The 13,773-nt window shown below is 54.0% G+C and overlaps 1 protein-coding gene across 1 annotated transcript; it reads right to left on the bottom strand.

Annotated features, from left to right (window-relative positions):
• Positions 1-10,980: 10,980 nt before the first annotated feature.
• On the bottom strand, positions 10,981-12,191 carry HES4 (hes family bHLH transcription factor 4). The gene is made up of 4 exons (XM_087447064.1): positions 11,916-12,191; positions 11,737-11,832; positions 11,541-11,628; positions 10,981-11,456 (listed from the first exon to the last, which is right to left on the bottom strand). The coding sequence occupies exons 1-4, from the start codon at positions 12,174-12,176 to the stop codon at positions 11,074-11,076; spliced, it is 828 nt and encodes a 275-aa protein (XP_087303190.1). The 5' UTR covers positions 12,177-12,191; the 3' UTR covers positions 10,981-11,073.
• Positions 12,192-13,773: the final 1,582 nt, after the last annotated feature.

Raw genomic sequence — 13,773 nt, 5'->3', positions numbered from 1 at the left:
CATTTTTCTTACATGGATTATTCTTTTGGTGTTGTTTCAAAGAAATCTTTTCCTAAGCAAAGGTCACAAAGATTTTCTAGGTTTTCTCCAAAAAGTTTTATAGTTTTAGGTTTTGCATTTAGGTCTACAATCCCTTTCAGTTAATTTGTGTATACAGTGTGAGGTATGGATCCAGGTTATTTTATTTAATTTATTTAATTAATTTATTTATTTATTGTGAGGAAGATCAGCCCTGAGCTAACATCTGCCAATCCTCCTCTTTTTGCTGAGGAAGACTGGCCCTGGGCTAACATCTGTGCCCATCTTCCTCCACTTTATATGGGACGCTGCCACAGCATAGCCTGCCAAGCGGTGCGTCAGTGCGCACCCGAGATCTGAACCAGCGTACCCCAGGCCGCTGCAGCGGAGCGCACGCACTTAACTGCTTGTGCCACCGGGCCGGCCCCCAGGTTATTTTATTTGCATATGGATATCCAATTGTTTCTGTACCATTTGTTGAAGAGACTCTCCTTTCTCCACTGAATTGTCTTTGCACCTTTGTTGAAAATCAATTCCCCACACAGGTATGGGTGGGTCTATTTATAGAATTCTAGGTTGATAGCTTTTACTTTTAGTACTTCAAAGATGTGCCACTGTGTCCTCACATGCATTGTTTCCAACAAGAAATCGGCCATCACTTTATCTTTGTTCCTCCGTATACAATGTGTCTTTTCTTCTCCAGCGGCTCTTAAAACTTTCTTTATTGCTGTTTTTCTAGGGAGAGGGTTAACAGCTTTATTGATATATAATTCACACACCATACAATTCATTCATTTAAATTAAATGGTTTTTAGAATAGTCACAGAGTTGTGCAACCATTATTATAATCAAGCTTAGAACATTTTCATCACCCCACAAGGAAATCTCACACCTATAAGCAGTCATTCCCCATTTTCCTCAACCTCCACCCTGGGTCTAGGCAACCACTAAGCTACTTTCTATTGATTTGCCTATTGTGGACATTTCATGTAAATGTGATCACACAATATGTGGCTTTTGTGACTGGCTTCTTTCACTTAGCATAATATTTTCAAGGTTTATCCATGTTGTAGCATGTATCAGTACTTCATTCCTTTTTACAGCTGAATAACATTCCATTGCATAGATAAAGCACATTTTATTTATCCATTCGTCAGTTGATGGACATCTGGGTTATTTCCACATCTTGGCTATTACAAATAATGCTGCTATGAACATTTGTGCACAAGTTTTTGTGAGGGCATACTGTCTGTCTTTTTAATTATAGATGTCCTAGTGAGTGTGAAGTGGTATCTCATTGTGGTTTTGATTTAAATTTCCCTGATGGCTAATGATGTTGAGCATCTTTTCATGTGCTTATTGGCCATTCATATATCTTTGGAGAAATGTCTATTTAGATTTTTCAGCCATTTTTTAGTTGGGTTATTTATTTATTATTGAGTTGAGAGAGTTATTTATATATCCTAAATACAAATCCCCTGTCAATATATGTTTTGCAAATATTTTCTCTCATTCTGTGTGTCTTTTCACTTTTTTGATAATGTCCTTTGAAACACGAATGTTTTCAATTTTTATGAAGTCCAATTTATCTTTTTTTTCTTTTGTCACTTATGCTTTTGGTATCATATCTAAGAAGGTTTTGCCTAAAGGTCCTTCATGACCCTAATACTGAACCTCTTAATCTCTAGTTCATGTGCCCAGTGTGCAGTAAGCCAATCACTGAGACACCAGTGCTTGGAGATAAAGAAAGGTTTATTTGAATTGGCCAAAATGAGAAGATGGGAAGATAGGCTCTCTCAAATCCACTTTCTTCTTAACAAAAGAAGAAAGCAGGTGGTCTTTATAGAGCTAAGAGTCTTGGTAGGAAGAGTTTCAGAGAAACAAAGGGGAAATCCGTGTTTCTTTCACTCTGGATAAGCCTTTGGGCAACCAGACTTCTGGGTGTCAGCAGCAGCTGGGGGCTGGTTATCTGGTTGTCATAACTTCCTTAAAGGCACTCTCTTTCTTCTGCATAACAAGCTCATAAACGCTTGTGACCTTGAGTCACTCTCAGTGACCCCTTATGATGATGCATGGACTTGCTTCTTTTCATCTGTGTCTGTGTGGGAAACAGGGTCGAAGGGTAACCATGTCCTTACTGAATATTTATAGTCACCCTCAGGTACCCAGCTTCAACCCAAGACCATGAAGATTTATCCTATATTTTCCTCTAAGAGTTTTATAGTTTTAGCTCTTACATTCATGTGTATCATCCATTTTGAGTTAATTTTTGTTCCTCCATTGGATTGTCCTGGCATCCTTGTTGAAAATCAATTGACTGTAAATGGAAAGGCTTATTTCTGAACTCTCAATTCTATTCTATCAATCAATATGTCTAACTTTATGCTTCGTACCACACTGTCTTGATTATTGTGGCTTTGCAGTAAGTTTTGAAATCAGGAAGTTTGAGCCCTCCAAATTTGTTCTTCTTTTTCAAGATCATTTTGGATATTCTGGGTCCCTTGAATTTCCACATGAATTTTAGGAGTAGCTTGTCAATTTATGGAAAAATGTTAGCTGGGCCTTTGATGGAGATTGTGTTGAAACTATAGATCAATTTGAGAAGTATTGTCATCTTAACAATGTTAAATCTTCTCATCCATGAACATGGAATATCTTTCCATTTGTTTAGATCTTCTTTAATTTCTTTCAACAATGTTGTGTAGTGTTCAAAGTACAAGTTTTGCATTTCTTTGGTTAAATTTATTCCCAAGTATTTTATTCTTTTTGATATTATTATAAATGGAATAGATTTCTTAATTTCATTTTTAGATTGTTTGTTACTAGTGCATAAAAATGCAATTGATTTTTAAAATATCGATCCTGTACCCTGAAACCTTGTGTAACTCATACATTAGTTCTAATAGTTTTTTAGTGGACTTTTTAGGATTTTCTAGATATAAGATCATGTCATTTGAACACAGATAGTTTTACTTCTTCCTTTCCAATGTGGATGCCTTTTACCTCATTTTCTTGCCTGATTGGCATAGCTAGAACCTCCAACACTATTGAGTAGAAGTGGCAGGAGCAGACATCGTCGTTTCATCACTGTATTTTAGCAATTTGAGTATGATGTTCCTTGATGTTGTTTTCTTCAAACTTTTTGTGCTTGGGTTTCATTGAGTTTCTTGGCTCTGTGGGTTTATAGTTTACATCGAGACTGGAAAAATTCCAGTCATTATTTCTTCAGATGTTTTTTATTTCTTCCCCTCCCTCTGGGACTCCAACTGCAAGTATATTAGGCCGCTTGAAGTTGCCCCACAGCTCACTCATGCTCTTGTCTTCTTTCTTTTCCAATTTTTCAATGTGTTTTATCTTACTGTTATGTTGCAATTCACTAGTATTTTCCTCTGTGATATCTCCTCTGAAGTTACTCCCTCTCAATGTGCTTCTCATATCAGACATTGTAATTTTCATCTCTGGAAGTGCAGTTGAGTTTTTTTATACCTTCGACGTCTCTAACACATTGAATCTTCCCTCTAGCTTCTTGAACATATGAAGCGCAACTATAATAACTGTTTTAATGTCCTTATCTACCAATCCTATCATCTGTGACATTTCTCGGTTGCTTTCAAATGATTGATTTTTCTCCTCACTATGGGTCTCACTTTCCTGCTTCTTCGTATGCCTGGTAATTTCTTACTGGATGCCAGACACTGTGAACTCCACTGTGTTGGGTGCTGGGTATTTCTGTGTTCCTATAAATATTCTCGACCTTTGTTCTGGGTGCAGTCGAGTCACTTGGAAGCAGTTTGATCCTTTCAGATCTTGTTTATGAACTTTCTTAGGCAAGATCAGATCAGCATTAGTCTAAGCCTAGTGATTCCTCACTATCGGGACCTGATCCTTCTGAGTGCTCTACCAGGCCCTGTGAATTATGAGGTTTTCCACTCTGGCTGGTGGAGACTAGAACTATGTCTGACCCTGTGTGAACTCAGGGTTTTCCCTCTAATCCTGTTGGGTGGTTCTTTCCCTGGCCTCGAGGACTCTCCTCACAGGCATGTTCTAACCAGACTTGAGGGAGACCCTCTGCAGTGCTCTGGGGTTCTCTCTCCGGCATCTCTCTTCTCTCTGATACTCTGTCCTATGAACTCTGTCTGCCTTCATCCCCCCTGGGCTGTCAGCAATATTTCCTCTACTCAGGGAGCCTGCCAAGCTCTGCCCGGCTCCCCTCTCCATGCACTATGGCCTGGAAACGGTCATCGGTCATCTGGGGCAACACAGGGCTCACTCCATTGTTCCCCCACTTCTCAAGGACCACTGCCTTCCACCACCCAATATTTCATATATTTTGTGCAGTTTAGTTGTTTTAGGCAGGAGGGTAAATCTGGTCCCTGCTACTCCATCTTGGCTGGAAACAACTGTCAAAATGTAGATTACTTATCTTATTTAATCCTCCAAACCACACAGTACTACTAGGTACTAGGTAGTGCTAGGTAGGTACTATTACTAATCCCACTTTACATTTGAGAGTTTGTGACTGCCCCAGGTCACACAACTGAGTGACAGCAGAGGTAGCATTCAGTCCCGGGCTGCGCTAGAGCCTTTGCTGAACCACCCGTGCTTCCAAGAGCTTGAGGCTGCCCCAACACAGGAGCCCCACACTGTGGAGAATGCGGGGAGACTGTGGGGTAGGATGCGTGTCTGCTGGCTTCCCAAACTCAGAGCTGACTGAAGAAGGTTCAGGGGCATCTGAATCTGTGTGTCTCTGTAGGGAGGGCCCTGGCCATTCTGGGGGGTCTCACTCTGTGTCTGACTCAGTGTACGTCTCTCGATTCCACAGCCGTGTCTCTGACCGTGAGATTGTGTGTCTCTGGCTCTGTGTGTTCCTCCTCCTTGCCTGCTGCCCAGATGGAGCCTAGTTCTGGGCGGCACAATTGCTGGGGGCCCAGAGGCAGCTACAGATCCATGAACAGGTGGTAAATGCCTCCCTCCCCCTTCCCTCTTCCCAACCTCCTCCAACACCGCATCACAGACCTGAGGGACTGTGCACCCCGCCTGCAGTAGACGGCAGCCGGGAAACCCACAGACTGGTTACACAAGCACAGTCACAGCGACCAGCCCTGCAACCACAGCTGCCAAGCTCTAAGCCCCTCGTGGGGACTGTACGTCACGGGCACTGTTTCACTGATCCGCACAACACTCCCGAGCTCCAGGCTGGGCGGGCGGCTCCCCGGGTTCGGGCCTCACGCTGGGTGCAGTAGGAAGGAAGACGCAGCCTTGCTGGACTTGGGCAGGAGGCCAAATTTGAGGCTGAGGATAAGGCTCCCTGGGGGTCGTTTGAGGGGCCCACAGATCCTCGGGCCCCACTCCCAGCTGTGTGCCCTGGTGCCAGGGAGGAGCCCCTGCACAAGGGGGCATCAGCCCAGACACCGAAGCTTTAGTTTCTGTCCGCAGGACGGGGAGGCATTTGTCCAGTGATTTCCAGAAAGTCAGTGACAACCACTTGCCTCCAACCTGCTTGGTCACATTAGGCTGTGGTGTCTTAGTCTACTCTGCTGCTACAACAAAGCACCACAGACACGGGGGCTTATCAACAACAGAAATGCATTTCTCACATTCTGGAGGCTGGAAGTCTGAGATCAGGGTGCCAGCAGGTTAGGTTTTGGTGAGGGCCCTCTTCTGGGTGCAGATGGCCACCTTCCCACTGCATCATCACATGGCAGAGAGACAGCGAGCACAAGCTCACGTGTCATGTCCTTTTTATAGGGGCACTAATCCCATTCCTGGGGGCTCCACTCTCATGACCTAATCATCTCCCAAAGGCCCCACCTCCTAATGCCACCACCTTAGGAGGTGGGTTTCAACATACGAATTTGAGGGGACACATTCAGTTCACAGCACCTGGTCTCTGCTCCTAAGGAGTCTGATGAAGATTGCCAACTCCAAGTGGACAGGTCCGCTCAGCTCTGGATGTTACCCCCGCCTCTTAATTCAGCAAACCAAATTCCTAGGGACACATTCATGGAGCTTCCTCTTTTCCTGCAGCTGAATGGGAGAGAAGGAAATCGCAGGCACAAGCAGCCAGGTGACGCCCTGTCCCAGCCTGATGTTGCGTCTCCTCCCGGTCCATGTAGAGGAGACGCTTGGCCAGGGCTGGCAGGCAGAACTGAGGTCCAGAGCCCTGCAGGGCCCGGGACCACGAGAGACAATGAGAAGGGTCAGGAGTTGGGGGTGCTCGGGCTGGAGCCCCGCCAGCCCCCTGCTCTCTGCGGGGGTTATTTTGCACAGGCCAGTCAGCTCATAAATTGGGGTGTGGTAGTGGGAGCCGGAAGAGGACAGCAGTGCCTCCCCTCACCTGGGGCTGCTGAACCCTCCCCTTCACTGTGCCAGACAGGGCAAGGGGTGCAGTGGGGGGCCCCAGTGAGAGTGGGGCGGAGCTGGGGAAGCCCTCCCCCCACCAGCCTCTGGCTGGGACAGCCAGCTACAGGGAGGTCCCCCTTCCGGGCCCACCAAGTGGGTGAGGATGGGAGAGCAGGAGGGGGGTTCCTGCTGGCTCAGGCGCGTGCACATCTCTTCCTGTGGGTGAGTCAGGGGTTGGCGAGGCCCAAACACAGGGCTTCAGGATTCTACTCTGACCTTCTATTCCCCCCACAGACTCGGCATCCTCACTTGAAGCAGGGGCCCAAGTGAACCCGAAGCCACCAGGTGGGTGTGGGGTCAGGAGAGGCACCAGCAGCTGGTGCTTTTGCCCTCAGGATGTAACCATGGATACCAGAAAGCAGAGAGGGTGGACGTACCCCACCTGGGGCAGGTCAGTGTGGCCCCGGTATGTTGCAGTGTCTGTGCTGCAGGTGGCAGGCCAGCTGAGGCCAGACCTGCCCAGGGCGGTGGGTCCAGCATGGAGCCTCTCCCACACCTGTCCCTGTTTGAAGCCTGGGGACTGCGAACCCCCAGCCCTGTGCTCCAATCCAGGCTGCCCGTCAGTTACTGCCATAGAAATGACCCCTAGCCCTGCCCAGACGCCACAGGTGTGGGGGTCACAGCCTGGGCTGTGGCTAGGCAGCACCAGCACGGCTGGGCTGGGCTGGGCCTGGACCGTCCCTGCACCCACCAGGCAAGGGCTCCCTGGGAAACTGCTTTCGGATCAAAGTCACGCCAACCCGCTCTGCTCGTTGCTGCAGCTCCAGGGGCTGCCCCCATTCCAGTCTGTGTCCCCACTCAACCTCTTCCACAATCCTGTCATCATGAGGGCAAGTGGTGGTGACCCTGGGAACGTTAGTTGTTTATTGCTTTTATTTATATTTATTTTAAATTTTACATAAAACTTACTATTGTTATTTATTGCTATAACAAATTAACCTAAAATATAGCAGCTTAAGCCACAAACATTTATTATCCCACACAGTTTCTGAGGGATGGGAATCCAGGAGCAGCTTGGCTGGGTGGTTCTAGCTCAGGGTCTCCCACGAGGTTGCCATCAAGATCTCAGCAGTGGCTGGGGTCTCACGTGAAGGCTAGCAGGGCCAGAGGATCTGCTTCTAAACTCACTCTCATTGCTGATGGCAGGAGGCCTCAGGTCCACACTGTTGGCCTCTCCATAGCAAAGGACAGCTAGTCTTCCTGAGTGAACGATGTGCGACAGAGAGACAGTGGGAGGCACCTGAACCTCATCTCAGAGAGACATCCCAACGCATCTGCAGGACCCTATTGGTCACGCAGGTGGACCTCAACACGTTTACAAGGCTGACTCCCAGGAGGGGGGTCATTGGGGCCTTCTGGGAGGCTGCCAACTGCAGGGCCTGTTTCCTTGCTCATGGGTGCATCCCAGGGTGGGTATATCCTCCAGGTGTGTCTTGGAGCAGGGACAGAGCAGCTAGGCACAGCTGCAAACCCTCTAGGCTCAGCTTCCTCCTTGGGAAACAAGCAGGTCCTGCAGCCAGGACGTGCTGGGTGAGCGGGAGGCACTGGGGCCTGGAAGTGACCATAGGAGCTTCGGGGGGTGGCTAAGGCCTCACCTCCCACAAGCCAGGGCTCCAATTAGCCCCACCCCCTCCCCCCACTTCAAATTCCCAAGGGACTGGAGTTTCGTTGGCCCGGCCAGACTGACTTATCACCACAGGGACTGAGTCTTTCTCCAGATGTCAGACACCTATGATTCGCTGTCATTGTTCAGTCCCCAAGCCCTGGCCCCACAGGCAGACAGACGGCCAAACAGGGCTCCCACAGAAGCAAGCAGATCAGCTGACCGTTAACATGAATTCAGCAAACATTTATCGACCCTTGGTCTTGGCCAGGAAGTGGGCTGGAAGGAAGCAGATGAACAAGACTCCGCCTGCCATGGAGAAGTTCTGGCCACACCGTCCCTTCAGGGGGAAGAAGTCCTGATTCCTCCCTCACCCCCTCCAGGGCCTTGCCCTAGAAGGAGCTTCATCTATTGTTCAAGAGGAAAACCAAGATAAATACAGCTGACGGGGGGAGGGGACCAGGTGAATGACCTGGAGCCCATCCTCCAAGGGGCCTGTCTGAGGTAGGAAAAGGAGCAGGAAATGGGTGGAAGGAGGTGGGAGGGAGGAAAAGGGTGAAGGGAGAACCCCACCTTTGGGGCCACAACTCCCACCACCTCCCACCAGAAAAAGCACTTGGGAGAGTCTGCCCAGCTCTCCCCTGGACCGGGCAGGTGTCCACGCTGGGCGTGGGGATGGGCGTGGTTCCTTCCACAGCTGGAGGCGAGGATGCTGTTCCTGAGACCCAGCTCCCCTCAGCTGCTGAGAAGGGGCAGCCTGGGGAGGGGGCCCCAGACAGCCTCCTGTGCTGCCCTGTACCCAGGCCCCTCCCCTTGGGGGCCCAGCCTGGGCTGTGCTTCTTCAGACCTCCCTAATCTGACCCAGGATGACACCCCTCCCCAAACCTCCTGGCTTGTCTTTCATTCAAGTTCATTAACTAGGTCAGTATGGATTGAGCTCCTTAGCTATTCCATGCGGGTGCTGGGGACGGAGGTGAGCGACACAGACGTGGCCTCTGGAGCCCACGGAGCCCAGGGTGGCTGCCTCAAGAGGGAAAGTGGGGAGAGAATTCCAGGGGGGGAGGCTGAGTACAAAGAGACAGAGGCCGGGAGGAGCTTGCTTGTCTGAGGGACAGCGTGTGGTTCCTCCCAGACCTGAGAGGTCCCTGCAGGGCTAACAGTGAAGGAAGGAAGGAAGGAAGGAAGACGGGGGTCAGGAGGCCATGTGTGGGGGAGGGGACAGGAAGAGAGGCAGGGAGGGGACACAGGCTAGGGGCCTGGTCCACAGCTGTCATTGCCCATGGGAGGAGGGAGAGTCTGGTGACCCAAGTTCCAGGTGATGTCCCCAGGCCTCCACTCTCTCTGCCCTTCCTGCAGGACGTGTGAGGCCCAGCTGTGAGTATGCCCTGACCATCCCCCACCCAGCTTCACATCCCAAAGCCCCCAGCCACCCCCCACCCCCCACCCCCACACTGAGGCCCTCCCTGAGCAGCTCCCCTCCCCCAATCAACCTGAGCTTCCAGCTCCCACAATAGATCCTCTGCAGCCCTCCTGCTCAAGAGGGTCCCTGGGGCTGATCGACACCTCCTCCCTCACTGTCCTGCCACTGCCCCAGCTCTGAAGGAAGAGGCGTTACTTTGAGGTTCCCCCAGGGTCAGGCTCACTGAGTGTTCCCCCAGGGTCAGGCTCACTGAGTGTGTGTATGTCCAAGGGAGCAGCACCTGGCCCACACGGCCGCCGCGTCCATGCCACTGCACCAGGCTCTGGATGCTCAGGGAGATGGGCAAGGCAGCAGAAAGCAGCAGGTGACTGGCTTGGTGGGGACTTGGAGGTCCCTGCCGGCTGAGCATGGCCACGTCCAGGAGGGCCCAGGTGAACCCTTGCCATAGCACAGACCTGGGAGCCGTTGGAGAAGGGGCAGACCAGCTCTGGCAGTGACTCACCCTCCTCCTCCACGAGGGGCCCTGGCCAGGCAGGCGGCAGGCAGCCATCTGAGGATCTCGGCTGCAGCTGGGAAATGGATCTTGGCTCGGCCTCAGGCAGGTTCAGGATAAGACACTCCAGTATTGGCTTGTGTGACTGGGACCACCCCCTCATCACACCTGGAGCACAGCCCCCAGCAACAGCTCGAGGAGACCTGGGACCACAGGACATGACGATGTCCAACCTGCTGTTATATCGCTGCCCGGTATCGTAGGGCCAACACACGGCAAATGCTCAGGACTGATCCACGGGCAGGAAGAAGCTCCAGTCCCTTCCCACTGCTGGGGGGGGCCCCCTTCCAGGCAGGGCAGGGCATACAGCAGACTGGACTCAGCTGCAGCACTAAGTGCTCTCTGCTGGACTCGCCCCAGTTCCCTGCCCTCTCCTGCTGGCACCCCTCTCCTGGGCAGACAGTGGCCTGGGGCAGGCTCAGTCCCCAGTGGGCATAGGCAGCTTTGTGTTGAACCATGAGAACGAAGCAGGAGGTGGATTAGGCCAAAACTGAAGCTTCAGGGCACAGTCACCCCTCACCACAGCTCAGCAGCCTGCGACAACAGTGTGAAAACACACCTCCACCTTCCAGAGTCCCCGGCAGTGGGAGTGGGGAAAGGTACCTTAAAAAAAACTTGCCCAGTGATGCTGATTGCTTCCCAACACTGGGACACATTCTGGAAAACGTGGTGACTGTCACCTTCCCGCCTGAGCTTCCTGAGGGAAGTCTCACACCCCCCACTTCAAGGGGGGTCGCCGGCTCCAGCGCAGAGGCAGGTGGACCCCATGCGGAGGTGCACCCGCCAGGCCTGGTGGGACAGGAGGGGCCGGGCCCAGGGGGCGGAGCCTGGGGAAAGGTCTCCCGAAGCCCCACCCGGAGTCCAGCGCCAAGTGACCAGTTGACCCTCCACTGCTGAGGGCCACAGGAAGCGCAGCGCTGCCTCGGCTACAGGCGCCACCAGATTAAACTCTTCACAAAGACAAAAAACAAAACAAAACAAAACTTTGAGGAAATAAATATTGTCTGGTACAGTCTCAGCAAAGGCTGCGGCTCTAAAACGGGGCGCGGCCTCCGCTCCAGTCCGAGCGCCGCGGCCTCACCGCAGCCACGGCCTCCAAGGCGCGCCCTGGCCCTGCGGCCCCGATCTGGGTGCGGCGGCCGCTCCGGTCAGGCCCGGGAGGAGCGGCAGCGCGAAGGTGGCCCCGGGGCGCAGCAAGGGGAAGGGGCCGTCGAACGCGGGGAGCAGCGGGCGCCCGGCGTAGACCTCGGGCGCCAGGACCTCCGCAGCAGGAGGCGGTGGGGCCGGTTGACACGAGGGCCCCAGCTGGCCCAGGCAGGCCGCCAGGTGGCCGAGCAGGCGAGAACGCACGTCGGCCGGGACGCCCTCGCAGCCGGCCAGGAAGCGATTCACCTCGGCCAGACACTCGTTGAAGCCGGCGCGGTACTTGCCGAGGACGGCGGGGTCGGCGCTGAGCGCGGCTGCGGGGGCGACAGGGGACAGGTCGGTGCCCGCGGCGGTGGTCCCGCGCCTGCCCCCTTCCCTCTCTGCCGCCGGCGCCTCACCTGTCACCTGCACGCGCCGCAGGCTCTGCAGGTGCCTTACAGTCATTTCTAGGATGTCCGCCTTCTCCAGCTTCGAGTGGCGCGAGCTCTGGGGGCAGGACCGGTGTGGGCGGCTTGCAGCCCAGTAGTGCCTGAGACTCTGGGCTCCGCGCCTCAGCCCATCGATCTCCCTTCCCACCCGCCGCCCCCGACTCACATCTTTCCTGAGGGCGTCCAGGATGAGGGTCTTGAGCTGAGCGAGGCTATCGTTGATGCGCGCTCGGCGCCGCTTCTCCATGACCGGCTTGGAAGACTGCGGGTCGGGCAGTGGCTAAGTCCTGCGTCCATCCGTACCCACCCCCCACGCCTCTCACCCCACGCCTGACCAGGTCCCACCTTTCGGTGCTCGGCCGCCCTCCGGGGCTTGTTTGGGGTTCGGCTGGCGCTGGCCGGCGCTCCTGCCAGCGGCGAGGCTCTCGGCTTCCCCGGGATGTCTGCAGGCATGATGCGCTCCCGCGCCTCCCAGTGCCAGGCGGGGCGCGCCGCCCTCCGTATCCCTCTCCAGCGGGTCCCAGGCTCCAGGCCAGCGCGCCCGTCGCCAGCCGCCCGGCTATTTAAGGCACAGCCGCCGCGGGGTGTGTGAACCCGGCTCCGCATTCTTTCCCACACTCGCTCCAGCCAATGAGCGGCTGCGCTCTTCTCTCACCCTTCCCCCCGCCGGCGCAGGGCCGCCGCCCCCGCCGACTGTCAGTCACGCGTCTGCTCCCAGCCCAGCAGCCCGCGAGCGACAAAAGCGAGCTGGGCACCCCGCCCGCGCCCGCCTGTGGCACCGCCTGAACCAGGCGGGAAAATCGCAGCGCTCTCTCCAAGGCCGCCACCCTCCGAGCAGCGCGCCAAGAGGGGTCTCTCCGGGCTAGCCCGGGCAGCGGACCCCCGGAGGCGGGGCGCAGAGGTCACGGCGGGCGGCGCGGGAAACCTGAAAGGAAGATCCGTGAGGCGAACCGGGTCAGGCGCCCCCGAGGAGCGGGCACCTTCGGCCACACCTCTCCTCCTTCCTCCTCTGCCATCGCCGGTCCCTGCGAAGGCCTAGGACCTCTGCACAGCATCGGAATCCGACCTGCCGCGCGCTCAGCCTCCGGGACCCCCACCACCAGCGGCACCCACGCAAGGCCTATGACACAGGGAACGTGAAACACCACCCACTGTGCAGGAGACGTGGGCTGGCCAAGGACATGGGGCAGGCAGGGTGGCATCACAGGACAATTAAATGATGGCGTAGGCCATGGCATAGCAGTTAAGTGCGCGCGCTCCGCTGCTGGCCGCCCAGGTTCTGTACCCCGGGCACGCATGACGCACCACTTGTCAGGCAGTGCTGTGGCGGCGTCCCACATAAAGTGGAGGAAGATGGACAGGGATGTTAGCTCAGGGCCAGTCTTCTTCAGCAAAAAGAGGAGGATTGGCACGGATGTTAGCTCTGGGCTGATCTTCCTCATTAAAAAAAATAATAAAAAAAATGATGGCATAGGACCAATGAGCAGGTCAAGTGATGTCACCAGTCAGGCAGGATGACGTCATGGAACAGAATGTAAGGATGTCACTGGTCAGGCTGGCGATGTCACCAGAGAGTCAGAGGTGATGTCTCAGGGTGAAGGTGGGTGATGACACAGCCAGGTGGGACGATGTCATGGGGCTGATGACGTCACACTCTTCTAGATTTTTCTAGATTACCAGACAGCGGGCTAAGCACCAGCAAGCAAATTAGGGCTCACAAAAAATGAGGAACAACTGCTGAAATTCTGTTTGTTTATTCAAAGCGGCATAGCGGGAAAAACATATTTTCGTGCTTGATGTTTCATTTTTAATTGCGTTGGGGGGCACTGCGGTCTTTGGAGTACTCGGGTCCCCAGCCCACTGGGCCCGGCGGCAGCCCTGCTCCGTCCCTGATGCACCCGGTGCCCGCGGCCCGGGCTGCGACGCCTCTCGGGGCTTCGAATCCGGCGCGGGAGGCGACGGCAAACAGACAAAATAATGACTCAGTTGTAAGATACAGGCGGGTCGGTGGCGGGGGGCCGGGAACCCCTCCTGGACTGGGTGGTCCCCAAGTCTTCGCAGTGGGGTCTTCAGAGAAGCGGCGCCTCTGCAAGGCCCAGGAGGCAGTGGTGTCCCGGGATGGGAAGGGGCCGCAGGGCTGAGGGCGGAGGGGAAGAGCGGGCAGGGGCGCGGGGACCCGGGGGCTTCGACCCGGGGAGGGGTC

Source organism: Ceratotherium simum, chromosome 22 (assembly GCF_057802395.1).
Source record: "Ceratotherium simum simum isolate JZ-2026a chromosome 22, ASM5780239v1, whole genome shotgun sequence".
NCBI classification, from domain to species: Eukaryota; Metazoa; Chordata; class Mammalia; order Perissodactyla; family Rhinocerotidae; genus Ceratotherium; species Ceratotherium simum.
The sequence above is the reverse complement of the archived record's forward strand: the minus strand, read 5'-3'. Positions and strand labels throughout refer to the sequence as shown.

Coding starts and splice junctions, on each gene's coding strand:
- HES4 (XM_087447064.1), bottom strand. CDS start 12,176: ATGCGGAGCCGGGTTCACACACCCCGCGGCGGCTGTGCCTTAAATAGC. Junction 11,833..11,915: donor GGGCGGCCGAGCACCGAAAG/GTGGGACCTGGT, acceptor CCCGACCCGCAG/TCTTCCAAGCCGGTCATGGA. Junction 11,629..11,736: donor TGGACGCCCTCAGGAAAGAT/GTGAGTCGGGGG, acceptor TCCTGCCCCCAG/AGCTCGCGCCACTCGAAGCT.